Source organism: Gobio gobio (assembly GCF_949357685.1).
Source record: "Gobio gobio genome assembly, chromosome: 13".
NCBI lineage: Eukaryota > Metazoa > Chordata > Actinopteri > Cypriniformes > Gobionidae > Gobio > Gobio gobio.
In genome coordinates, this window is record NC_137106.1 from 54,657,865 (window position 1) to 54,683,113 (window position 25,249).

The 25,249-nt window shown below is 43.6% G+C and overlaps 1 protein-coding gene across 4 annotated transcripts in view; it reads left to right on the forward strand.

The window, feature by feature from the left end:
- ttc8 (tetratricopeptide repeat domain 8) overlaps positions 1-19,641 on the forward strand; it is a 31,798-nt gene extending 12,157 nt beyond the window's left edge. For 2 of the 4 annotated variants that reach the window (XM_079832708.1, XM_079832709.1), the window contains 13 exons: positions 428-548; positions 8,555-8,618; positions 8,958-9,117; positions 9,187-9,276; positions 9,385-9,429; positions 9,510-9,595; positions 9,963-10,050; positions 11,824-11,934; positions 15,965-16,104; positions 16,264-16,438; positions 16,609-16,731; positions 16,807-16,850; positions 17,035-17,229. In XM_079832708.1, the coding sequence (XP_079688834.1) occupies positions 428-548; positions 8,555-8,618; positions 8,958-9,117; positions 9,187-9,276; positions 9,385-9,429; positions 9,510-9,595; positions 9,963-10,050; positions 11,824-11,934; positions 15,965-16,104; positions 16,264-16,438; positions 16,609-16,731; positions 16,807-16,850; positions 17,035-17,119 (1,332 nt within the window). In that variant the 3' untranslated portion in view covers positions 17,120-17,229. Of the gene's footprint in view, positions 1-427; positions 549-8,554; positions 8,619-8,957; positions 9,118-9,186; positions 9,277-9,384; positions 9,430-9,509; positions 9,596-9,962; positions 10,051-11,823; positions 11,935-15,964; positions 16,105-16,263; positions 16,439-16,608; positions 16,732-16,806; positions 16,891-17,034 lie in introns of all 4 variants that reach the window. The other 2 variants (XM_079832706.1, XM_079832707.1) reach the window with 2 other exon arrangements.
- Positions 19,642-25,249: the final 5,608 nt, after the last annotated feature.

Below are 25,249 nucleotides of genomic sequence, written 5' to 3' on the forward strand. Positions count from 1 at the left end.
CTATCATTCGTCCAGTTTTCCCTATCATTGGTCCAGTTTTCCCTATCATTGGTCCAGTTTTCCCTATCATTGGTCCAGTTTTCCCTATCATTCGTCCAGTTTTCCCTATCATTGGTCCAGTTTTCCCTATCATTGGTCCAGTTTTCCCTATCATTGGTCCAGTTTTCCCTATCATTGGTCCAGTTTTCCCTATCATTGGTCCAGTTTTCCCTATCATTGGTCCAGTTTTCCCTATCATTCGCCCAGTTTTCCCTATCATTCGTCCAGTTTTCCCTATCATTGGTCCAGTATTCCCTATCATTGGTCCAGTTTTCCCTCTCCTCCTGCTTGTAGAGAGTGTGTGTAGCTGTGACAGACATGACGGTCTGATTGGCACATGATCAAGCCTCTCCTGATGATGATGATGCTGAGGGTGGTGTTGTTTCAGGCGGCGTGGAGCCTGAAGACCCGGGCTCTGACAGAGATGGTGTTCATCGATGAGGTGGAGGTGGACCAGGAGGGCATCGCTGAGATGATGCTGGACGAGAGCTCCATCGCACAGGTGGCCCGTGAGTGTGTCCCTGATCTGGCTCGTGTGTATAGAGCAGCTCAGCCTCATCCGCTTCACAGGAGCTGTAACTCCGTCCAGTGTTGGAGGAACGGGATCAGCCGCAGTTTCAGCTTCACGGCCACTGTAATATTGTGTTGCATAAATATCTGAACATGCAATATATCAAAAGATAGAACAGAGCCTCTGAATAATTCTAGCTTCATGCATTCTCTTATATCTACACTTAAATGTGGCTGTTATATAAAACAGCATTTTGAGCAAATAGCTGAGATAGGCTAATCAATGCTCTTATCTCTACTCTAATCAACAAGAGGTTAGTCTACAGTAGGGATGCACCGAAATGAAAATTCTTGGCCGAAACCGAAAACCGAAAAAGAGGAAACCATGGCCGAAAACCGAAACACCGAAAGAAATTATGCCAATTATTAGTACCATTGCATTTATGGCTATGACTGTGTACTACCTTTAGTAAAATCAAGGCATTGCAATTGCATAAATTAATATGAAAGTTTCAAAGAATAAATCAATTACAAATTATGCAAATATTTTTATTGCAACAATGCACAGTATAAAATAAAATTCAAACTAAAATGTTTAACTTGACCCCACTCATGTGTACATTAAATAATAAGGTACAGGTCAACTGGCCTGCAGAAAGGTTTTCAAATTAAATGTCCTCTAATAAAAACAAAGTGCATTTAGGTCAAGTGCATTTAATTTTTTTCTCTGTAGGACTACTACAAGAAAGTGCAACTGCTTAAAGATACAACAATATTTTCTCTGTAGGCCAAAACAAAACAAAGACTGCCATAGCCCATATGTTAACTGTAGAACTTGAACAAAAACAAATGCACCACGAATTGCAGATGTGCAAAGTGGATAATAAATAGGCTATTTAAACATTAGACAAGCCCATTCTACTTCTTGAGGTAAAGTGGCAGGTTTTTCTTGATGAAGAGTAGCTTCTCTGCTTTATCACAGTGAAGTCTGTTCCTCTTCTCATCGAGAACATGAGCTGCTGCACTGAACAGTCTCTCGCTGTCAATGCTTGTGCATGGAGCAGACAAGTACTTGCGTGCCATCTTTGCCAGGTCAGGAAAGCGGCCGTGATTACTTCTCCAGTAGGCAAGAGGGTTATCACTTCTGGGGGTGGGGACTTCAGACAGATAACTATCTAGCTGTTGAGCGGTTGAGCTTGTCATCTGCCTGACATTTGAGAAAGATTTGAGAGAGTGTATTTATATAGGGCCAGTGCATAAATAAACATCTTTTATCAAATTAAAAAAATATCTAGCATAATTATGGCTACAATCTGATCATATATAGTAGCCTAAGAACAGAATAGCTTACCTATTATAATTATTTGAGGCACTTTCTTGCAGGATTTCACTGAACATATCAGACAACAAGGGTGCATGCCCCTCATCTGGTGCAGAGAGACGAGTCTTTTTTTCTGCGCTCTGATCTCCTTCTCCTGCGCTGGGCGCTGCTCCATCTCCGTCTCCACGCGGGTTCTCCGCATCCATCGCGGCCTGGATCATTTCTCGTGCGCGCTGCTTTATTTCCACATCCAAGTAATGATCTTTATAACGCGGATCAAGTACAGTTGCGATGAAGTGAAGAGGATCCGAATAGATCTCAGTGAAACGTGTGCTGACAGACTCTAAGAGTGTAGTTTTCATTGTTTTCACTCCGTGGTCCGTCTCAACCACTTTGCTTAGGAGACGCTTTAGTGCTGCGATTTAAAGGTATAACATCCGCTACAGATGCATCAGAGGAGCTGATCTCTTTAGTCATCTGCTCAAATGGGGCAAGAAGAGAGAGAATGTTCTCTATTAAGACCCACTGGTGTGAAGTGAATGTCGCGGGGAGCTCATGGTCTGCGCTATTTGCAGCCAAGACTCGCTTTTGCGCAAAGAGGCTTTGCAACATGTAAAAAGTGCTGTTCCATCGCGTACTCATGTCTTGCTGGAACCGTTTTATTGGTGTTCCAAACTGATCTTGCATAGACTGCAAGCGGGAATAGGCCAGCTGAGAATGTTTAAAGTGGCCAACAATTCTTCTGCCTATTGCCAGTACGTCTTTTACGCTGCGTTGAGACAACACTCCCTCATTCACAGCCAGATGTAGTGTGTGGGCCATGCACCGTATTCCCTTCAGCTGGCTATCTTCTATCGCTTTTGTCATATTTCTTGCATTGTCACTGACAATGACATGCACTTTAGATTGGTCGATATGCCAGGTGTCGAACATATTGGCGAATGCATCAGAAATGGCTGCTGCTGTGTGTGACCCTCGAAACTCTTGTGAATGGAGCAGAATCTTTTGCAGCTGGAAATCGGCGTCGATCCATTGTGCAGTTAGACTGAGCATACTGGTAATGCTGACCTCTGAGCTCCATATGTCTGTCGTGAAACTGATTGCTGAAATATCTGCAGCTATATGCTCATGGACGTGAGTTGCAACAACATTAAACAGCTCAGGTAAACACACCTCTGAGAAATGTCGTCTGCTCGGCATGACATAACGGGGCTCAATGTGCTCAATCAGCCTACGAAATCCCACATCTTCTACGACAGAGAATGGCTGATCATCTAGGGCAATGAATTGCATAATCTTTTGTGTAATGCCCTTTGCCTTGGCACCATCACTGGGAAACTTCCTTGCCTTTTCAAAAACGTCCGCCACAGACGGAGTGGGCGTGCTCGGAGGTGTTTTCCTTTTCTGTGCCGCGTTCCTCTCATATTCAGCGTAGCGATCGGTATGTTTAGATTTCAGGTGATAAATTAAACCCGACGTGGAGAAAGTCTTTGCAGATGCACCCCCTCTTGAAATTTCGGCATTGCATGTTTTGCAAATCGCTGTCCGTTGGTCTTTCTCAGATATAACGAAATACGTCCACACCGCAGACATGTTGCTTGCACGTGCAGGTCGCGGTTTCTGTTTGCGTCATCACAACATTTCGGCCGCGTTGTTTCGGTGATAAAAGTCTTTCGGCCGAAAACCGAAAATGCACTTTTGGCCATTTTCGGCCGAAAATTTTCGGTGGCCGAATATTCGGTGCATCCCTAGTCTACAGTAGTGTTTCTCAATCTCTACTCAACAAGAGGTTAGTCTACTGTAGTGTTTCTCAATCTCTACTCTAATCAACAAGAGGTTAGTCTACAGTAGTGTTTCTCAATCTCTACTCAACAAGAGGTTAGTCTACTGTAGTGTTTCTCAATCTCTACTCTAATCAACAAGAGGTTAGTCTACAGTAGTGTTTCTCAATCTCTACTCTACAAGAGGTTAGTCTACAGTAGTGTTTCTCAATCTCTACTCTACAAGAGGTTAGTCTACAGTAGTGTTTCTCAATCTCTACTCTACTCAACAAGAGGTTAGTTTACAGTAGTGTTTCTCAATCTCTACTCAACAAGAGGTTAGTCTACAGTAGTGTTTCTCAATCTCTACTCAACAAGAGGTTAGTCTACAGTAGTGTTTCTCAATCTCTACTCTACAAGAGGTTAGTCTACAGTAGTGTTTCTCAATCTCTACTCTACAAGAGGTTAGTTAGTCTACAGTAGTGTTTCTCAATCTCTAATCAACAAGAGGTTAGTCTACAGTAGTGTTTCTCAATCTCTACTCTAATCAACAAGAGGTTAGTCTACAGTAGTGTTTCTCAATCTCTACTCTACAAGAGGTTAGTCTACAGTAGAGTTTCTCAATCTCTACTCTACTCAACAAGAGGTTAGTCTACAGTAGTGTTTCTCAATCTCTACTCTACAAGAGGTTAGTCTACAGTAGTGTTTCTCAATCTCTAATCAACAAGAGGTTAGTCTACAGTAGTGTTTCTCAATCTCTACTCAACAAGAGGTTAGTCTACAGTAGTGTTTCTCAATCTCTACTCAACAAGAGGTTAGTCTACAGTTGTGTTTCTCAATCTCTAATCAACAAGAGGTTAGTCTACTGTAGTGTTTCTCAATCTCTACTCTAATCAACAAGAGGTTAGTCTACAGTAGTGTTTCTCAATCTCTACTCTAATCAACAAGAGGTTAGTCTACAGTAGTGTTTCTCAATCTCTACTCTACTCAACAAGAGGTTAGTCTACAGTAATGTTTCTCAATCTCTACTCTACTCAACAAGAGGTTAGTCTACAGTAGTGTTTCTCAATCTCTACTCTACTCAACAAGAGGTTAGCCTACAGTAGTGTTTCTCAATCTCTACTCTACTCAACAAGAGGTTAGTCTACAGTAGTGTTTCCCAATCTCTACTCTACTCAACAAGAGGTTAGTCTACAGTAATGTTTCTCAATCTCTACTCTACTCAACAAGAGGTTAGTCTACAGTAGTGTTTCTCAATCTCTACTCTACTCAACAAGAGGTTAGCCTACAGTAGTGTTTCTCAATATCTACTCTACTCAACAAGAGGTTAGCCTACAGTAGTGTTTCTCAATCTCTACTCTACTCAACAAGAGGTTAGTCTACAGTAGTGTTTCTCAATCTCTACTCTACTCAACAAGAGGTTAGTCTACTGTAGTGTTTCTCAATCTCTACTCTACTCAACAAGAGGTTAGTCTACAGTAGTGTTTCTCAATCTCTACTCTACTCAACAAGAGGTTAGTCTACAGTAGTGTTTCTCAATCTCTACTCTACTCAACAAGAGGTTAGTCTACAGTAGTGTTTCTCAATCTCTAATCAACAAGAGGTTAGTCTACTGTAGTGTTTCTCAATCTCTACTCTAATCAACAAGAGGTTAGTCTACTGTAGTGTTTCTCAATCTCTACTCTAATCAACAAGTGGTTAGTCTACAGTAGTGTTTCTCAATCTCTACTCTACTCAACAAGAGGTTAGTCTACAGTAGTGTTTCTCAATCTCTACTCTACAAGAGGTTAGTCTACAGTAGTGTTTCTCAATCTCTACTCTAATCAACAAGTGGTTAGTCTACAGTAGTGTTTCTCAATCTCTACTCTACAAGAGGTTAGTCTACAGTAGTGTTTCTCAATCTCTACTCTAATCAACAAGTGGTTAGTCTACTGTAGTGTTTCTCAATCTCTACTCTACTCAACAAGAGGTTAGTTTACAGTAGTGTTTCTCAATCTCTACTCTACTCTACAAGAGGTTAGTCTACAGTTGTGTTTCTCAATCTCTACTCTACTCAACAAGAGGTTAGTCTACAGTAGTGTTTCTCAATCTCTACTCTACTCTACAAGAGGTTAGTCTACAGTAGTGTTTCTCAATCTCTACTCTTATCAACAAGTGGTTAGTCTACAGTAGTGTTTCTCAATCTCTACTCTACTCAACAAGAGGTTAGTCTACAGTAGTGTTTCTCAATCTCTACTCTAATCAACAAGTGGTTAGTCTACTGTAGTGTTTCTCAATCTCTACTCTACTCAACAAGAGGTTAGTTTACAGTAGTGTTTCTCAATCTCTACTCTACTCTACAAGAGGTTAGTCTACAGTTGTGTTTCTCAATCTCTACTCTACTCAACAAGAGGTTAGTTTACAGTAGTGTTTCTCAATCTCTACTCTACTCTACAAGAGGTTAGTCTACAGTTGTGTTTCTCAATCTCTACTCTACTCAACAAGAGGTTAGTCTACAGTAGTGTTTCTCAATCTCTACTCTACTCAACAAGAGGTTAGTCTACAGTAGTGTTTCTCAATCTCTACTCTACTCAACAAGTGGTTAGTCTACAGTAGTGTTTCTCAATCTCTACTCTAATCAACAAGAGGTTAGTCTACAGTAGTGTTTCTCAATCTCTACTCTACTCAACAAGAGGTTAGTCTACAGTAGTGTTTCTCAATCTCTACTCTACTCAACAAGAGGTTAGTCTACAGTAGTGTTTCTCAATCTCTACTCTAATCAACAAGAGGTTAGTCTACAGTAGTGTTTCTCAATCTCTACTCTACTCAACAAGAGGTTAGTTTACAGTATTGTTTCTCAATCTCTACTCTACTCTACAAGAGGTTAGTCTACAGTTGTGTTTCTCAATCTCTACTCTACTCAACAAGAGGTTAGTCTACAGTAGTGTTTCTCAATCTCTACTCTACTCAACAAGAGGTTAGTCTACAGTAGTGTTTCTCAATCTCTACTCAACAAGAGGTTAGTCTACAGTAGTGTTTCTCAATCTCTACTATACTCAACAAGAGGTTAGTCTACAGTAGTGTTTCTCAATCTCTACTCTACTCAACAAGAGGTTAGTCTACAGTAGTGTTTCTCAATCTCTACTCTACTCAACAAGTGGTTAGTCTACAGTAGTGTTTCTCAATCTCTACTCTAATCAACAAGTGGTTAGTCTACTGTAGTGTTTCTCAATCTCTACTCTACTCAACAAGAGGTTAGTCTACAGTAGTGTTTCTCAATCTCTACTCTACTCAACAAGAGGTTAGTCTACAGTAGTGTTTCTCAATCTCTACTCTAATCAACAAGTGGTTAGTCTACTGTAGTGTTTCTCAATCTCTACTCTAATCAACAAGAGGTTAGTCTACTGTAGTGTTTCTCAATCTCTACTCTAATCAACAAGAGGTTAGTCTACTGTAGTGTTTCTCAATCTCTACTCTAATCAACAAGTGGTTAGTCTACAGTAGTGTTTCTCAATCTCTACTCTACTCAACAAGAGGTTAGTCTACAGTAGTGTTTCTCAATCTCTACTCTACTCAACAAGAGGTTAGTCTACTGTAGTGTTTCTCAATCTCTACTCTAATCAACAAGTGGTTAGTCTACAGTAGTGTTTCTCAATCTCTACTCTACTCAACAAGAGGTTAGTCTACAGTAGTGTTTCTCAATCTCTACTCTACTCAACAAGAGGTTAGTCTACAGTAGTGTTTCTCAATCTCTACTCTACTCTACAAGAGGTTAGTCTACAGTAGTGTTTCTCAATCTCTACTCTAATCAACAAGAGGTTAGTCTACAGTAGTGTTTCTCAATCTCTACTCTAATCAACAAGAGGTTAGTCTACAGTAGTGTTTCTCAATCTCTACTCTAATCAACAAGAGGTTAGTCTACAGTAGTGTTTCTCAATCTCTACTCTACAAGAGGTTAGTCTACAGTAGTGTTTCTCAATCTCTACTCTAATCAACAAGAGGTTAGTCTACAGTAGTGTTTCTCAATCTCTACTCTACTCAACAAGAGGTTAGTCTACTGTAGTGTTTCTCAATCTCTACTCTAATCAACAAGAGGTTAGTCTACAGTAGTGTTTCTCAATCTCTACTCTACTCAACAAGAGGTTAGTCTACTGTAGTGTTTCTCAATCTCTACTCTACAAGAGGTTAGTCTACAGTAGTGTTTCTCAATCTCTACTCTACTCAACAAGAGGTTAGTCTACTGTAGTGTTTCTCAATCTCTACTCAACAAGTGGTTAGTCTACAGTAGTGTTTCTCAATCTCTACTCTACTCAACAAGAGGTTAGTCTACAGTAGTGTTTCTCAATCTCTACTCTACTCAACAAGAGGTTAGTCTACTGTAGTGTTTCTCAATCTCTACTCAACAAGAGGTTAGTCTACTGTAGTGTTTCTCAATCTCTACTCAACAAGTGGTTAGTCTACAGTAGTGTTTCTCAATCTCTACTCTACAAGAGGTTAGTCTACAGTAGTGTTTCTCAATCTCTACTCTAATCAACAAGAGGTTAGTCTACTGTAGTGTTTCTCAATCTCTACTCTACTCAACATCAGCTGATATGGGCGGGGTCTTTCCCATCAGCTGATAGAGGAGCTTGACCACATGGCCTGTCTGAACTGACGCAGAATGCTGGATTTGTTTAATTTCAAGATCTGAGGTGAATTATCCATTGTTGCTTCTAGTACAAAGCTGAGCACTTATTCAGTCACTTGACACGCTTTAACATTAAATAAAGCACATCAACACTGCCTGACATCATCAGTGCCATGTAATGTGTTGTTGTTAACCCGTTTCTAAAATAGAATCATCGGCTGGTTAGGACTAAACCTCTCATTGACACGACGTCAGACAGACCCTTCTCTGTAATTCAGAGCTCATGTCTGACATCATATCTTGTTTTGCTTTTGTCAGGTCCGGGAACATCACTGAGACTTCTGGGAACGAGCCAGGGCGGAGCACCCACTCCAGCTGTCAGGTGCCTACCTCTGACCTCTGACCTCTGCTGTTTTAAAGCTGCTCCATTGTTTGGTTCTGCTCTGGATGAGTGGTTCCTTTGAATGAGCCGTGCTCAGGGTTGCTCACTTGTTGGGTCTAGAGCTGTTAATGGAGATTTGGCAGAAACACCTTTTGAAAGAAGCTCATTATTTTTTAAATGTTGCTAATTTTACACAAAGAAGTAATGTAGAGTAGCTTCAAACGTCCTTTAGCAGTGTTGAGATGTGAATGCTGATCCTCATATGCAGGCTATTGTTCAAATGCGGGTCGTTGGGTTGACCCCTCCTCACAGAAGTATGCCTTGTGTAATGTGTTGCAGACCAATGACCCAGTCGGGACGTCCCATCACAGGGTTTGTGAGACCCAGCACACTGTCCGGCAGACCAGAGACGATGGAGCAGGCCATCCGGACGCCCCGCACCGCCAGCACCGCCCGTCCCGTCACCAGCGCTTCTGGGAGATTCGTCCGGCTGGGAACGGTACGCTTGACCCATAGCTGGACGGCTCAGTCACATTCAGCCGTTTCCTGACCTGTTGTTCTGTCTCAGGCCTCCATGCTAACCAATCCGGATGGACCATTCATTAACCTTTCTCGGCTAAACCTGGCAAAGTACGCCAAGAGACCGAACATGTCCAAGGTAACAGTTACTCTGCGATCTAATTATGACCAGCATTCAATCATCACAATCGCTGGAATCATTATATATTCACATAATATTGTTTATTCTCTCCCTCTCAAACACAAGACCTTGTTTGAATACATCTTTCATCATGAGAATGATGTCAAGAATGTAAGTATGACTGGAATGATGTTGTGGTTTTGTCTGTTTGGAGTGTGTGAGGCATTAGTGTGTGTGTTCTCCGTCTGCAGGCGCTGGATCTGGCGGCGCTGGCCACTGAGCACGCCCACTTCAGAGACTGGTGGTGGAAAGTGCAGCTGGGGAAGTGCTATTACAGGTCAGAACACACACACACTCACTCTCTCACTCACTCTCACACACACACTCACTCTCTCACTCTGTTACAGGTCAGAACCACTGGCCTCAGGCTTCCTGCTGGGGGTTTCACCTGCATTCACACACACACACACAGTTTCTGTCAGTCTCGTGTTAAGAGTAGTGTTGATCCTTCATATCTCCCAAGAGTCTTTAGTTTATCATATAAAAGACAGACACACTGAACCGATTCTTTCTGAACTCAGCCGAGCTCATGGAGGAGAGCAGTGGGCGGAGCTAAAGAGTCACACACACACACACACACACACACACACTCTCTCTCTCTCGCTCTCTCTGTGTTTGTGAGCACTGATGGTGTGTGTTTGCAGGCTGGGTTTGCACCGTGAAGCGGAGAAGCAGTTCCGGTCAGCTCTCACTCAACAGGAGTTTGTTGACTCCTACCTCTACCTTGCAAAGGTACCGTTTGGAGACCAGAGTCTTATGTGGCGTTCACACCGGACGCGAATAAATCACGCGAAGTTGAATGCTTGAAAATTTTGAGTTTACTCGCTTCATTCGCGTGTGACATTCACTTTACAACAGACGGGAGTTCTCCTCATGGGAGGAGCTTCTGCCAGCGGCTCGTCTCGTTGAGAAATGGCTGACATGGGCTGTGTTTACACGTCTTTGTTAAAATCTACTGTTGTGTGACAAAATGTAGTTTTAAGAGTTTTTCAGGCGATAATGTAGTTGTGTAAAGCTCAAATCTGTGGTTTATAAAGAGAGCTCCTCTCTGAACATGTGATCTGGTGTGTGTGGAGTTGAACATGTGATCTGGTTGAACATGTGATCTGGTGTGTGTGGAGTTGAACATGTGATCTGGTTGAACATGTGATCTGGTGTGTGTAGAGTTGATCATGTGATCTGGTGTGTGTGGAGTTGAACATGTGATCTGGTGTGTGTGGAGTTGAACATGTGGTCTGGTGTGTGTGGAGTTGAACATGTGGTCTGGTGTGTGTGGAGTTGAACATGTGATCTGGTGTGTGTGGAGTTGAACATGTGGTCTGGTGTGTGTGTGTGGAGTTGAACATGTGGTCTGGTGTGTGTGTGTGGAGTTGAACATGTGATCTGGTGTGTGTGGAGTTGAACATGTGATCTGGTGTGTGTGGAATTGAACATGTGATCTGGTGTGTGTGGAGTTGATCATGTGATCTGGTGTGTGTGGAGTTGAACATGTGGTCTGGTGTGTGTGGAGTTGAACATGTGATCTGGTGTGTGTGGAGTTGAACATGTGATCTGGTGTGTGTGGAGTTGAACATGTGATCTGGTGTGTGTGGAGTTGAACATGTGGTCTGGTGTGTGTGGAGTTGAACATGTGATCTGGTGTGTGTGTGTGTGTGAGCTCCAGTGGATCAGCTCAGCTCATTAACCCGGTGAGATCAGCCTTTCCTCGGCCAGTCCTTCTGCCGCTGGCTCTGATGTCTCTGTGGTGTCTCTAGCTATAATTCGTCTTGTGTTAATCTAACGGACCATCTTTGCTCTCATGGATCTATAATGTGTTCCCTGGCAAATCGTTTAGACTGAGGGCAAATTGAAGTTTCATTACTTTTATTTTTAGGCTATAACTTTACGTTAGCGTTGTAGCCGACTAGCGCTGATTTTGAATGTTTGACTGAATTGTTTGCTTTATTTCTTGTATAGCTTCTTATACCTTTTACCTATACATAAACTTGCATTTAACAAAAAGAGACTGGGTTGTGTTTCATTAATGTTATCACAGTGATAATCATATTGTCTGAACCAGATATTAATATACATATTTTCTCTTCATTGTTGTCACTACTAGAGCAAGCTCCTGATTGGTTAACGCGGCAAGAATATCCACCAAAGTTCAGATTTTTCAACTTGAGCGATTCACGCAATTCGCGCCATTCGCGCCGCAGAATGTCTATTCGCGTCTCTGCATTGACTTAACATGTAAATCACTTGCGCAAATCTCGTCATTCGCGTCCGGTGTGAACGCACCATTACAGCTGTGAGTGTGTGTGTGTGTGTGTGTGTGTGTGTGTGTGTGTGTGTGTGTGTGTGTGTGTGTGTGTGTGTGTGTGTGTGTGTGTGTGTGTGTGTGTGTGTGTGTGTGTGTGTGTGTGTGTGTGTGTGTGTGTGTGTGTGTGTGTGTGTGTGTGTGTGTGTGTGTGTGTGTGTGTGTGTGTGAGAGAGTGCGTCCCCGTGACTCTGCTTGTGCTGCAGGTGTACCAGCGTCTGGACCAGCCCATCACGGCTCTCAATGTGTTCAAGCAGGGCCTGGATCACTTCCCCGCCGAGGTCGCGCTGCTCACAGGCATCGCACGCATACATGAGGTACGGCTGTGTGTGTGTTCATATCACTCGGTGTGCTAGTCATTTAGCAGACGCTTTTATCCAAAGCGACTTACAAATGAGAGCAATAGAAGCAACTAGAACAGTCAAGGGCAACAGTATGCAAGTGCTGTAACAAGTCTCAGTTAATCTAGCACAGAACACACAGGACATAACTTTTTAATTTTTTTATAATAAATTAGACAGACACAAAATGAATAGAATGATAAGTGCTATTCTTGATTGGTCAGGTGCTGCTGGAAGAGATGCGTCTTTTAGATGTTTTTTGAAAATGGCTACAGACTCGGCCGCTCGAATTGAGATAGGCAGGTCATTCCACCAGGTGGGAACGGACCAGGAAAAGCTCAGTGAGAGCGATTTCATGCCTCTCTGGTATGGCACCACAAGGCGTCGTTCACTGGCAGAATGTAAGCTCCTGGAGGGTGTGTAAGTCTGAACAAGCGAGTTTAGGTATACTGGTGCAGTGGTTGCTTTGAAGGCGAGCACCAGTGCCTTTGAATTTGATGCGAGCGGCTATTGGTAGCCAGTGCAGACTGATGAAGAGACTGATGAAGAGAGGCGTGACGTGCGCTCTCTTCGGCTCATTAAAGACCACCCTCGCCGCTGCATTCTGGATCAGATGCAAGGGTTTGATAGTGCATGCTGGAAGGCCCGCTAGAAGAGCATTACAGTAGTCCAGTCTGGAGAGAACAAGAGCTTGTACCAGTAGTTGTGTGGCCTGCTGTGATAGGAAGGGTCTAATCTTCCTAATGTTGTATAACGCAAATCTGCAGGACCGGGTTGTTGCAGGAATGTGGTCAGTGAATTTTAGCTGATCATCAAACACAACCCCAAGGTTCCTGGCTGTCCTGGACGGAGTTCTGGTTGATGAACCTAGCTGAATGGAGAGATTGTGATGAAGTGCTGGGTTGGCCGAGACCACAAGCAGTTCTGTCTTTGCAAGGTTGAGTTGCAGGTGATGTTCCTTCATCCAGGCAGAAATGTCTGTTAGGCAGGCAGCGATACGAACACCAACTGTGGGATCATCTGGTTGAAATGAGAAGTAGAGTTGAGTGTCGTCTGCATAGCAGTGATAGGAAAAGCCATGTTTCTGAATGACAGATCCCAGTGATGACATGTAGATGGAGAAGAGAAGTGGTCCAAGCACTGAGCCCTGGGGAACTCCAGTGGCTAGATGATGTGACTTAGACACTTCACCTCTCCATGACACCCTGAAGGACCTACCTGAGAGGTAAGACTTGAGCCACTGGAGAGCAGTTCCTGAAATGCCCATCTCCATGAGAGTTGACAGGAGGATCTGGTGGTTAACTGTGTCAAAAGCAGCAGACAAATCCAGTAAGATAAGTACTGTGGACTTGGAAGCTGCTCTTGCCTGTCTGAGTGCCTCCATAACCGAGAGCAGGGCAGTCTCAGTGGAGTGACCGCTTTTGAAACAGGATTGGTTGTTGTCCAGGAGGTTGTTCTGTTCAAGAAACGTAGAGAGCTGGTTAAACACCACTCGCTCGAGTGTCTTTGCAATGAAAGGCAGAAGGGATACCGGTCTGTAGTTGTTTTCTAAAAGTGCTGGGTTCATAGAGTGTTTCTTAAGCAGTGGGGTTACTCGAGCCTGCTTAAATGCTGTGGGGAAGGTCCCGGTGTGAAGAGAGGTGTTGACAATGTGAGTGAGTACAGGAGTAACAGAAGAAGAAATGGCCTGAAGGAGGTGAGTGGGGATAGGATGAAGCGGACATGTAGTGGGATGATTGGAAAGGATGAGTTTGGAGACATCTGCTTCGAAGAGCAGAGAGAAGGAGGGGAGCATGTGTGTGATGGTTGTTGAGATGTGCGTGGCGGTTTGTGGTGTGGAGAATTGGCTGCTGATGGAGGAGGTTTTGTTTGTGAAAAATGATGCAAAGTCATCAGCTGTAAGAGTTGATGAAGGAGGGGGAGGAGGAGGACAAAGGAGCGAAGAGAATGTTCTGAAAAGTGTGCGAGAGTCAGAGGAATTGTTGATTTTGTTGTGATGGTATTTAGTTTTAGCAGTGGAGACATTAGTAGAGAATGAAGCGAGAAGAGACTGATACAGGGTTAGGTCAGTAGCGTTTTTAGTTTTGCGCCACTTCCTCTCGGCCGCCCGGAGTCCAGAGCAATGTTCACGGAGAACATCAGACAGCCAGGGGGCAGAGGGAGTGGTGCGGGCTGGCCTGGATGTAAGGGGACAGAGGTTGTCTAAGCAGGATGTTAGAGTGGAGCAAAGAGTGTCAGTAGCACTGTTAGTGTCTAGTGCTGAGAACTGAGCAGGTGGAGGGAGTGAGGATGAAACCATAGTGGATAGACGAGAGGGAGAGAGTGAGCGTAGATTACGCCGAAAGGTGATCTGCGGAGGAGTGTGTGTTATGTCCGGAGTCAGTATGAGGTTAAGAGTGATGAGAAAGTGATCTGAGGTGTGCAGTGGAGTAACTAAAGTGACGTCTGTGGAGCAGTAGCGTGTGTAGATAAGATCAAGATGGTTACCTGATTTGTGAGTAGCTGTAGTAGATACTCGCTTAAGATCAAATGAGGTCAGAAGAGTGGTGAAGTCTGCAGCCTGGGGTTTATCAAGGTGGATGTTGAAGTCACCGAGCAGTACCAGAGGAGTGCCATCCTCAGGGAAGTGAGAGAGGAAAATATCCAAATCATCCAAGAAGTTACCCAGTTGACCTGGAGGGCGATAAATAACTACAACATGGATTTTAGCTGGGTGAGTGATAGTGATTGAGTGTGATTCAAATGAGCGGTTGCCAGATAGAGAAGGAGAGGGCTCAAATTTCCAATCATTTGAGATGAGCAAACCAGTTCCTCCACCCCTCCCAATCGGGCAAGGGGTGTGTGAAAAAGTGAAATTATTTGAGAGAGCTGCAGGAGTGGCAGTGTCTTCTGGTTTGATCCAGGTCTCAGTTAGAGCCATGAGACTGAGATGTGAATGTGTGGAAAAAGATGAAATAAAGTCTACTTTGTTTACAGCAGACTGGCAATTCCAGAGACAAATTGGAATGGACATTAATGTAGCAGAGGAAATGGGTACACTACGCAGATTATTAGGATTACGGCGTCTAGAATGTACGGAGCGTGACTTACGGGTGTATGTGGTAATAGTAGAGATTTGATAGCATAGTGAATACGGGTCAAAGAAATAGACAGATAAAAACAAGCAAAACACAAAAGTGGACAAAGTAGAAGGAAGGCAATACTCAAGTGCCTTGTCGGTGTCCTTGCTCGAGGGGAGTCGCGCAGAGTAGAGTCGAACGGTCTTTACACTCTTCGGTCTTTACACTCTTCGGTCTTTACACTCTTCGGTCTTTACACTCTTCTGTCTTCTGTCTTTACACTCTTCGGTCTTTACACTCTTCTGTCTTTACACTCTTCTGTCTTCTGTCTTTACACTCTTCGGTCTTTACACTCTTCTGTCTTTACACTCTTCTGTCTTCTGTCTTTACACTCTTCTGTCTTTACACTCTTCTGTCTTCTGTCTTTACACTCTTCGGTCTTTACACTCTTCTGTCTTTACACTCTTCTGTCTTCTGTCTTTACACTCTTCGGTCTTTACACTCTTCTGTCTTTACACTCTTCGGTCTTTACACTCTTCTGTCTTTACACTCTTCGGTCTTTACACTCTTCGGTCTTTACACTCTTCTGTCTTTACACTCTTCTGTCTTTACACTCTTCGGTCTTTACACTCTTCGGTCTTTACACTCTTCGGTCTTTACACTCTTCGGTCTTTACACTCTTCGGTCTTCACACTCTTCGGTCTTCACACGATGAGGGCTTCACACGATGAGGGCTTCACACTCTTCGGTCTTCACACTCTTCGGTCTTCACACTCTTCGGTCTTCACACGATGAGGGCTTCACACGAGGGCTGCCGCGGAGTACCACTCAATTTATACTCACGTTAAGTGTAGTTATTGAATACAGCTGGCTACTCCCAGTGAAACGCCTGAGCTTGCATGAGGTCAGCGTGTTAACAAACTCATGTGTCTGACCCTCTCCTGCAGGAAATGAATAACGTGATCTCGGCCACGGAATACTATAAGGAAGTGTTGAAGCAGGACAACACGCATGTGGAGGCCATGGCCTGCATCGGCAGCCATCACTTCTACACAGACCAGCCAGAGATCGCCCTGCGCTTCTACAGGTCAGACCATGCAGAGCACTAATGAGACAGTGTGTGTGTGTGTGTGTGTGTGTGTGTGTGTGTGTGTGTGTGTGTGTGTGTGTGTGTGTGTGTGTGTGTGTGTGTGTGTGTGTGTGTGTGTGTGTGTGTGTGTGCTGACGTCCTCTGGTGTGTGTCCAGGCGTCTGCTCCAGATGGGCGTGTTCAACTGCCCGCTCTACAATAACCTGGGCCTGTGCTGCTTCTACGCCCAGCAGTACGACATGACCCTGTCCTCCTTCGAGCGGGCGCTCGCCCTGGCATCCAGCGATGAGGAGCAGGCGGACGTCTGGTATAATCTGGGACACGTGGCAGTGGTGAGTGTCAGCTAAACACACTCCTTCACAAGGGGTCACTCATTAGTGCTCTCAGCATCGCCTCAAACACCAAACATTTGACAGAACAGCTTCCACGTGTTTAAAAGACCAGCAGATGAATTGTGCCATGAGCCAGTTGTGAGTTATTAATTGTGTGTGTCGTGTGTCAGGGTATCGGGGACTTGACTCTGGCTCACCAGTGCTTCAAACTGACCCTGGCTTTCAACAACAACCACGGAGAAGCTTACAACAACCTGGCAGTGCTGGAGCTGAGGAGAGGACGAGTCCAGCAGGTGAGTGTGTGCGTGTGTGTGCGTGTGTGTGTGTGTGTGTGTGTGTCCTGACTCATGAAGCTTGTTGTGTCACAGGCTAAAGCGCTGCTGCAGACGTCTGCGTCGCTGTCCCCTCACATGTATGAGCCACACTTTAACTTCGCCACACTCTCTGATAAGGTACGACTGGTGTGTGTGTGTGTGTGGCATTGCTCCATGACCAGTGGCTGCTGGTGTGTGTTTATCTGTATGTCTAGACATTACCCATGTTAGGAATCTGTGTTGGTCTGAATGGTGTGTTTAATGAGAGTTGTGTGATTGAAGGTTGGCGATCTTCAGAGCAGTTTCACGGCCGCTCAGAGGTCGGAGGACGCGTTCCCTGAGCACGTGGACACTCAGCAGATCCTGAAGAACCTGCGCCAGCACTTCGCCACTCTGTGACATCACATCAGGGTTGCATGTATATACATACATGTGTATGTTTAGCATTTAAAAAAATAAAAAACGATCATAAAGATTGCATTGTTTTTATTGTTGCTCTGATGAGGTAATTCCCATAATAACACGGCTCCAGCTCGCCACAGCACACCTGCTCAGAAGCTTCTGGGAACTCCTGAAGACCTTGATTCACTGCTCCAAGTGTTTCAGTCAACACACATAAATACAGCCAATACATTATAAACATCAAACATCTCAGACGAGCGTCTACAGCAGCAGCGGTGTCCAGTCCTGCAGAGTTCAGCTCCAACCCCAGTGCACCAACCAGCTCATCACACCTGACCCAGCTCATCACACCTGACCCAGCTCATCACACCTGACCCAGCTCATCACTCCTGACCCAGCTCTGAACCAGCTCATCACTCCTGAACCAGCTCATCACACCTGAACCAGCTCATCACACCTGAACCAGCTCATCACACCTGAACCAGCTCATCACTCCTGACCCAGCTCATCACTCCTGAACCAGCTCATCACACCTGAACCAGCTCATCACACCTGACCCAGCTCATCACACCTGAACCAGCTCATCACACCTGAACCAGCTCATCACACCTGACCCAGCTCATCACACCTGACCCAGCTCATCACACCTGACCCAGCTCATCACACCTGAACCAGCTCATCACACCTGAACCAGCTCATCACACCTGACCCAGCTCATCACACCTGACCCAGCTCATCACACCTGAACCAGCTCATCACACCTGAACCAGCTCTGAACCAGCTCATCACACCTGACCCAGCTCATCACACCTGACCCAGCTCATCACACCTGACCCAGCTCATCACACCTGAACCAGCTCATCACACCTGACCCAGCTCATCACACCTGACCCAGCTCATCACACCTGACCCAGCTCATCACACCTGAACCAGCTCATCACACCTGAACCAGCTCATCACACCTGAACCAGCTCATCACACCTGAACCAGCTCATCACACCTGAACCAGCTCATCACTCCTGACCCAGCTCATCACACCTGACCCAGCTCATCACACCTGACCCAGCTCATCACACCTGACCCAGCTCATCACACCTGAACCAGCTCATCACACCTGACCCAGCTCATCACACCTGACCCAGCTCATCACACCTGACCCAGCTCATCACACCTGACCCAGCTCATCACACCTGACCCAGCTCATCACACCTGACCCAGCTCATCACACCTGAACCAGCTCATCACACCTGAACCAGCTCATCACACCTGACCCAGCTCATCACACCTGACCCAGCTCATCACACCTGAACCAGCTCATCACACCTGAACCAGCTCATCACACCTGAACCAGCTCATCACACCTGAACCAGCTCATCACTCCTGACCCAGCTCATCACACCTGACCCAGCTCATCACACCTGACCCAGCTCATCACACCTGACCCAGCTCATCACTCCTGACCCAGCTCATCACACCTGACCCAGCTCATCACACCTGAACCAGCTCATCACACCTGACCCAGCTCATCACACCTGACCCAGCTCATCACACTCACACTAGCCCCACTAGAGGCTTCCAGCAGGGGTGAGGACAGCAGCTGGAGCTGAGCTCAGGACAGCGGCCCTCCAGGACACCCATCTCACTGATGCTGTCTGCCCAGGGCTCTAGATAGTACACTAGAAAGTGAAGTAAAATCATGTGTAACTCTGATGGGAGCAGTCTCAGTGCTATGATACAGTCTAAATCCTTACTGGAAATCCTCACAGATACCATTTATTTCTAAAAAGGAGCATAATTGTGAAGACACTGCCTTTTCTAGTGTTTCTGACAGAAATGGTAGATTTGAGATTGGCCTGTAATTGATGTGGGATTACAAATTTATACATTGTATAATAGAATAGAACAATGTAATAGAATATAACTGAAAGCATTATCTATATTTGTGTTTTACATTTTGAAGTAACCTTGAGGTAATTCTAGGGAGATTACGTCAGGCCGTGTAAGTGTTTGAGACATTAAGTCTTTTGTCTTTATGCTGAAGGGTCAAGGGTCAAGCCAAACATCACCTGTCTCTTCATCAGACACATATCCTTCAAGAATGATTTTATGTTCAATATTAAAATAAGAATTAATGATAATCAAGTTATAACCATTTCCTACATTTGATAAATCAGTTCTCTATATTTAAGGAGTGATTTTGGATATTGTAGTGTTTTAGTTGCTCTGTGCTTTTGAATCCAGATTATTCAGGAGCTGCTCTGATGTCTGTGTCAAGACGTGCTGACAGGCAACTCTCCTTGGTGTTGTAATACACTCCAGGGAGTAAAACAAGATCAGCATGTGTTAACTATATGTCTTACTGAGGTGACCCCTGGGGTCATCCATGTAACAGCTATGGGACTCTTTTGGGGAGAAATGTACCTCTCTGATATACTTTTCTTTCTTTATAGAATAGAATAAAGTCACTTCTGTACTAAATGTAGTATCAGCATGTTTTGGAGAAGTGCTTTGTTGATAGTTAGTTAAGATGTTCCGACCTTGATGGAAACTGGTATTCTCTGGAGTATTGTGTGTGTGCGTTGTATGATTTGTGCAGATTCAGTATTGGATATGGGCCTTCCTGCAGGCAATGCCAGACCTTTAGACGCTTTTCTGTGACCTCCGAGGTCACTGGAGACTAATCTGGGCCTGGGCGACATCAAGTCTACGCATTTTTAGTGATATATGCTCCTATCTGTCTACGTGTGGAAAGTTGCTTACGTTGCATGTTGGTAGAACCAATCAGAATCATTCCACATGGCAGTAATGACGTGTCTAGACCTTGAAAACAGTATAACTGTTCAGAAAATTGGATGTACGTTAGACGGAGGCGGGGAGACTGTTAGAGGGAGCGCGGCCTACGAACTCCTCTTGAGCTGGCTTCTGCTGATGAAACTGCAAACTATTCTTCAGTAAAATTTTCTTTAATTAATCTGACTCCTGACTCCTGGTCTTCTTTTTTCACTACTGGTCCTGGGTCCTAAGCTGTTACCCCAACAGTTTATGGTGGAGATTTGGCGAGCAATCATTCCTTGGTACACCTCTGGCAAACAAGTAGATAAGGTAGTATATTTTTATTATTAGACTTGTCTGACTGGAAGAGACTGGGTTAGGGGAACGGGAGAGCTTTATTTCAATGGGAAATAGGGAATAATTATACTAAGGATTGTGTTTCGGCTACTCCAAGTCGAGAGCTTTTTGAGAAACACACAAGGGGTATAAGAAGTCGCTCCAGTAGGCCAATAATTTGGAAACGGGGTGCAACGTAGGCATGCTTAAAGGGGAGAGAGCTGATTAAGGGCTAAGGTGAGGACACCACTCCTAAAAGGGGCATGCGGCACTGGACAAAGGGGGCCAGTGCATCACCGCAAACCTTCTCTGTCTCTTCCAACTCAGATAGGGGATCCCCGAATTTAGGACAATAGACAGTTAGGGATTAAGTTATTAGTTAAACAAAATAAAAATAGATTCAGGGATGCATCAGGAACGATCCCGAGTAAAATGTAAGGTATGACCCAAATTGGAATGGACCAGTATATGTGACTTTTTCGTATAAGTGTACTTTGCAGTTTCATCACGCAGAAGCCACAGCTGTGTTGGTTAAAGATCTTCGCCTCCATCTCTGCTGGTATAATTTCAGGTGAGTATGAACTTTGACTAAAATGATGGCTAAAAATTTGAGTGATATGATCAGTCCAGAAAAAGATTTTGAGACGAAAGACAGCAAACGCTGTAAGCAGCGCTGCTCTGAAGCCCTGACGTCAAAGAAATTTGAAAGAATTATCAAGTAAATGGGCAGCAAAAGTTAATCAGAAACTTGACTGGCTAAAAGCTAAAAGACTAATCCCTAACTGTTTGTGAGATAAATTGACAGAAATCAATGAAAATTATGTAGGATCTGGTCTGTGTAGTCTGAGTAAAAGTCTGAGACTTGAAGTTGTTTTTGAAAAGAAAAAGGAAAAAGCAGATAGTCACGGAGGGATTTTAAACAGAGGTGCACAGATTGAAAATAAGGAAATAAGTAATAAGTTCAATAAATTGAAGTCTTAAGGAATTCCTTTTAAAAGGAAAGATCTATGATCATTTTAAAATAAATTATGTGTGGCAACCCGAGGGGAAAGTCTAAGATGATATGGGAGGAGAAAAGAGAAGCAGGACCAATCTCACACATTCGTTATCTAATATTAATGATTGGCACACAGGTCGACTACGCCACCCCAGAAAACCGGGGAAATCACGCCCTATGGGCGCACAGGTTCGTCATCTTTTTATAAAGAATGGGTGAAGAGACGTAGGTCGTAGAAAAAGGGAGTAACAACTTTATTGTATCAATGTTGAATAAATAAACTTGATCGAAATTAGCTATGCAGTAACGTGCACCAATCTGTCTCCGGCAAACCACACAAAAATAAAAAAATTACACAAAATGACCAGCAGCGGAGGTATCTGGAGGGTGTCCAGCTGTCCGATTAGACGGTTCCCCGTGGTACAATACACACGCCCATGCCACACGTGAAGATTTGATACAAGAAAACACAGCACTCGGTGTAAACACCACACTATGGCAGCTGAACCTCACTCTCCAGAACACCCCGCTCCTGTAACAAAACAATCAACAAGAACCCCCAAAAAAATAACAATCCAATTTTAAAAAATGTCACAAATTAAATTAAAGACAAATTCAACACACTTACATTCACTCAGGCATCTGGTTACAACGCCAGAGTAAAATGATAAACAAACAAAACACAATAAATAAACATCTCAATTTGAATACACACAGTTAATGTATAGCCACTAGAGTCAAACCGGTGGCGGTCGGTGAAACCGGATCGGCCAACAAAGCCACTCAAACTTCCAAAGGAGGCGCGAGGCAATACTCACAACAATAGTTACTATTATAATAGAAACTTGACAGTAGACAATGAAGCTGTGGTAACAGCATAACTTGTGGTAGCAACAAAACAGCAGCGCTGTCCCAAACGCGTTTCATGCAGGAGACAATCGCCCCATCCTCATTTAAAGGGTTAGTTCACCCAAAAATGAAAATTCTGTCATTAATTACTCACCCTTATGTCGTTCGTGACCCGTAAGACCTCCGTTCATATTCGGAACACAAATGAAGATATTTTTGTTGAAAGCTGATGGCTCTGAAAGGCTTCAGATAGGCCTCCATTGGCATTCAGTACACTTATACTCCCAAGACGGATAAAAGGCACTCAGATCATGGTTACAAAGTCCATCTCACCACAGTGACTCTACAATAATCTTACAATGCGACGACAATAGTTTTTGTGCGCAAAACAAAATCAAAATAACACCTTTATCCAGCTTGTTATTGCCTTCCGCGTGTGCCTCCACGACGCATGCGCGAGAATATGACGTAGCGCCGGGGTTCGAGAATCTATGAAATGCACACTCTAACCCCATTTTGAGCTCTACAGCGAGACCTAAAGCACGATCAATGTAGAATCCAACAGCTGAGACACGCGCGTCTTCCTCTGATTGTAAACAAATCTCTTCTGGGTCATCTGTCCGAACGCCGGATCTGCGTCATATTCTCGCGCATGCGTCGTGGAGGCACACACGGAAGGCAGTAACAAGTTGGAAAAAGGTGTTATTTTGATTTTTTTTGCGCACAAAAACTATTGTCGTCGCATTGTAAGATTATTGTAGAGTCACTGTGGTGAGATGGACTTTGTAACGATGTTCTGAGTGCCTTTTATCCGTCTTGGGAGTATAAGTGTACTGAATGCCAATGGAGGCCTATATGAAGCCTTTCTCAGCCATCAGCTTTCAACAAAAATATCTTCATTTGTGTTCCGAATATGAACGGAGGTCTTACGGGTCTCGAACGACGTGAGGGTGAGTAATTAATGACAGAATTTTCATTTTTGGGTGAACTAACCCTTTAAGCGGAGCGTCCGTGAAGGAACTGATTCTCCTGCTAAAACAACAGTTGATTAGCTCACTTGATTAAAATATTAGTTTAAAAAGGGATAACTTGTACATACCGAGTGATCGCACCGGAAACGCGTAGCTGTACAATTACTCACAGCACGAGTCGCCGCTGCTCAGACGCATTTACAGTACAAAGTACTAGAATGGGTTAAACGAGAGTTACCACAACCACCATACTAACACTGATAAACAATCGGATTTATCTTACCTGCAAATAACAACAGCCTGCACATCACCGCAGAGCTACAGTGCAGACCAAACAATTCCACACTGAATGGAGGTGCGCCCTCGCCATGGGGCGGAGCTTACAATGACGCGCCCTCACCATGGGGCGGAGCTTACAATGACGCGCCCTCGCCATGGGGCGGAGCTTACAATGACGCGCCCTCAGGTAGCAGATGCACGGTCTTAAATAGACAGGCCTCGAATGCTGATAGGCTGTCACACTAAATACAGGGGAGGAAACTTGCTCACCCTGCTACATATGGTTAAAAGAATAACGACATAACTATATAATTAGAGACATAGAGAGTTTAAATGATAAAAATGTATAATACATTTTCCTGTTCCTCTGACTCGTGAAAAGTTCTGATAAAGTCTATTTGACTGGATGTTGGTAAAAAAAACACCGTAGGAGAATTGGTGTTAAAAGCTAAAAACCCTAGAAGCTGATGTTTTGGTTTCAAAAGATAAGCTCATACTGAGCTGTAATAAAACAATTCGCTTCTCTGAATCTGCCCCACCATGTCATTTCTGGTGCTGTGGCTAAAATTGGAAGTAACTCAGACTCAATTTGAATGTTTGAAGTTTAAATGTATTGTATGGGCAAAAGACAAATATAAAATTATGATCAGTTGAAGACGTAACACTGGCAAAAGATAATGTTAAAAGGATAATGTCTGATGTTTATTGGAAGATAAATGTAATCTCTAGCCAAGTCTTATGCTGTGCTAGATTGACAAGTTAAAAGTTTATGAAAATGCAGTACCAGTCCTGAATGCATAGAAGTCTCTCTCTTTCGAAACCAGCTCAAGGCTGATATCTGAGCCTGTGCCACAGATGATAGAAAATATTGATGAGTAAAAGCACATGGCATCACTTGAAAATCATAAGACATGTTTGAGGGAAAACAGTGTTTAAAAAGGTACGAAATGAATTTAACATTAAAGTTAAAGTCTTAGAAGACTGTTAAAAAGGTTAAAGAGAGAGAGAGAGAGAGAGACTGCTTGTGGAAGCAGGGATGGTGCAATTTGTTATCGTCCTGCTAAAGCTAAAACAAAACAAAGAAATGATATCAGAACCAAAACAATCCAGCTGACTTTTGTAGAGACAAATTAATAATGAGCAGACGTAAAAGCTCAGTTTAAATAATAATTTGAGTAAACACTAAAAGCAAAATTTGCGAATGAGCAATTCATGTTTAATGTGTGTGTGGGTGTGACTGCACTTTATGTTTTGTATGTGTTGTATGTGTTCCTAGAACTGTTCTGTCCTGAGGGGGTGTCATTAACCTGGAATGAGTATTTGACCATTACAGATGGGTTAAGGTAAACGACAACCTTTAGAGAAACTGATGATTTTGAAGGAATCTGGTGAAAAGATGATCCAGAACACGGGACGAGCTTTAAATGGATTGTTATCCAGCTCTGTCTGTTATTACGACTTTTGTCATTTATGATGTTGATTTGAATTACTCTCTGGATTAGTTCAAGTGGAATTGTAAAGTTAAAGATTGCCGTCCATCATGGGTTAAAACCATTGTCTAAATTCAACTGAGGGCTTAAATTTAATAATGTCAATTGATTAAAAATAGTAGGCGTAAATGTTATAGACTTGACGGCAGAGACAAAGTGACAAATTGGCTGAAGTCACTATCTAAATTATCCAGAGACTCCCTCAAAATTCTGAAAGGCCGGAGGGCGACCAAAGAGATAACTTCTAAAAAGGAAAAGTTTTATTTTTACTTTATTTAAATTTTGTATGATATTTTGATTTATATAGAGAACCACAATTAATGTTAGAGAAGCAAGTGACTTTAAGTCTTTCTGTGTGACTGGGATTGAGATAAGAGGAATATAATATTTTGGTTTCTGTA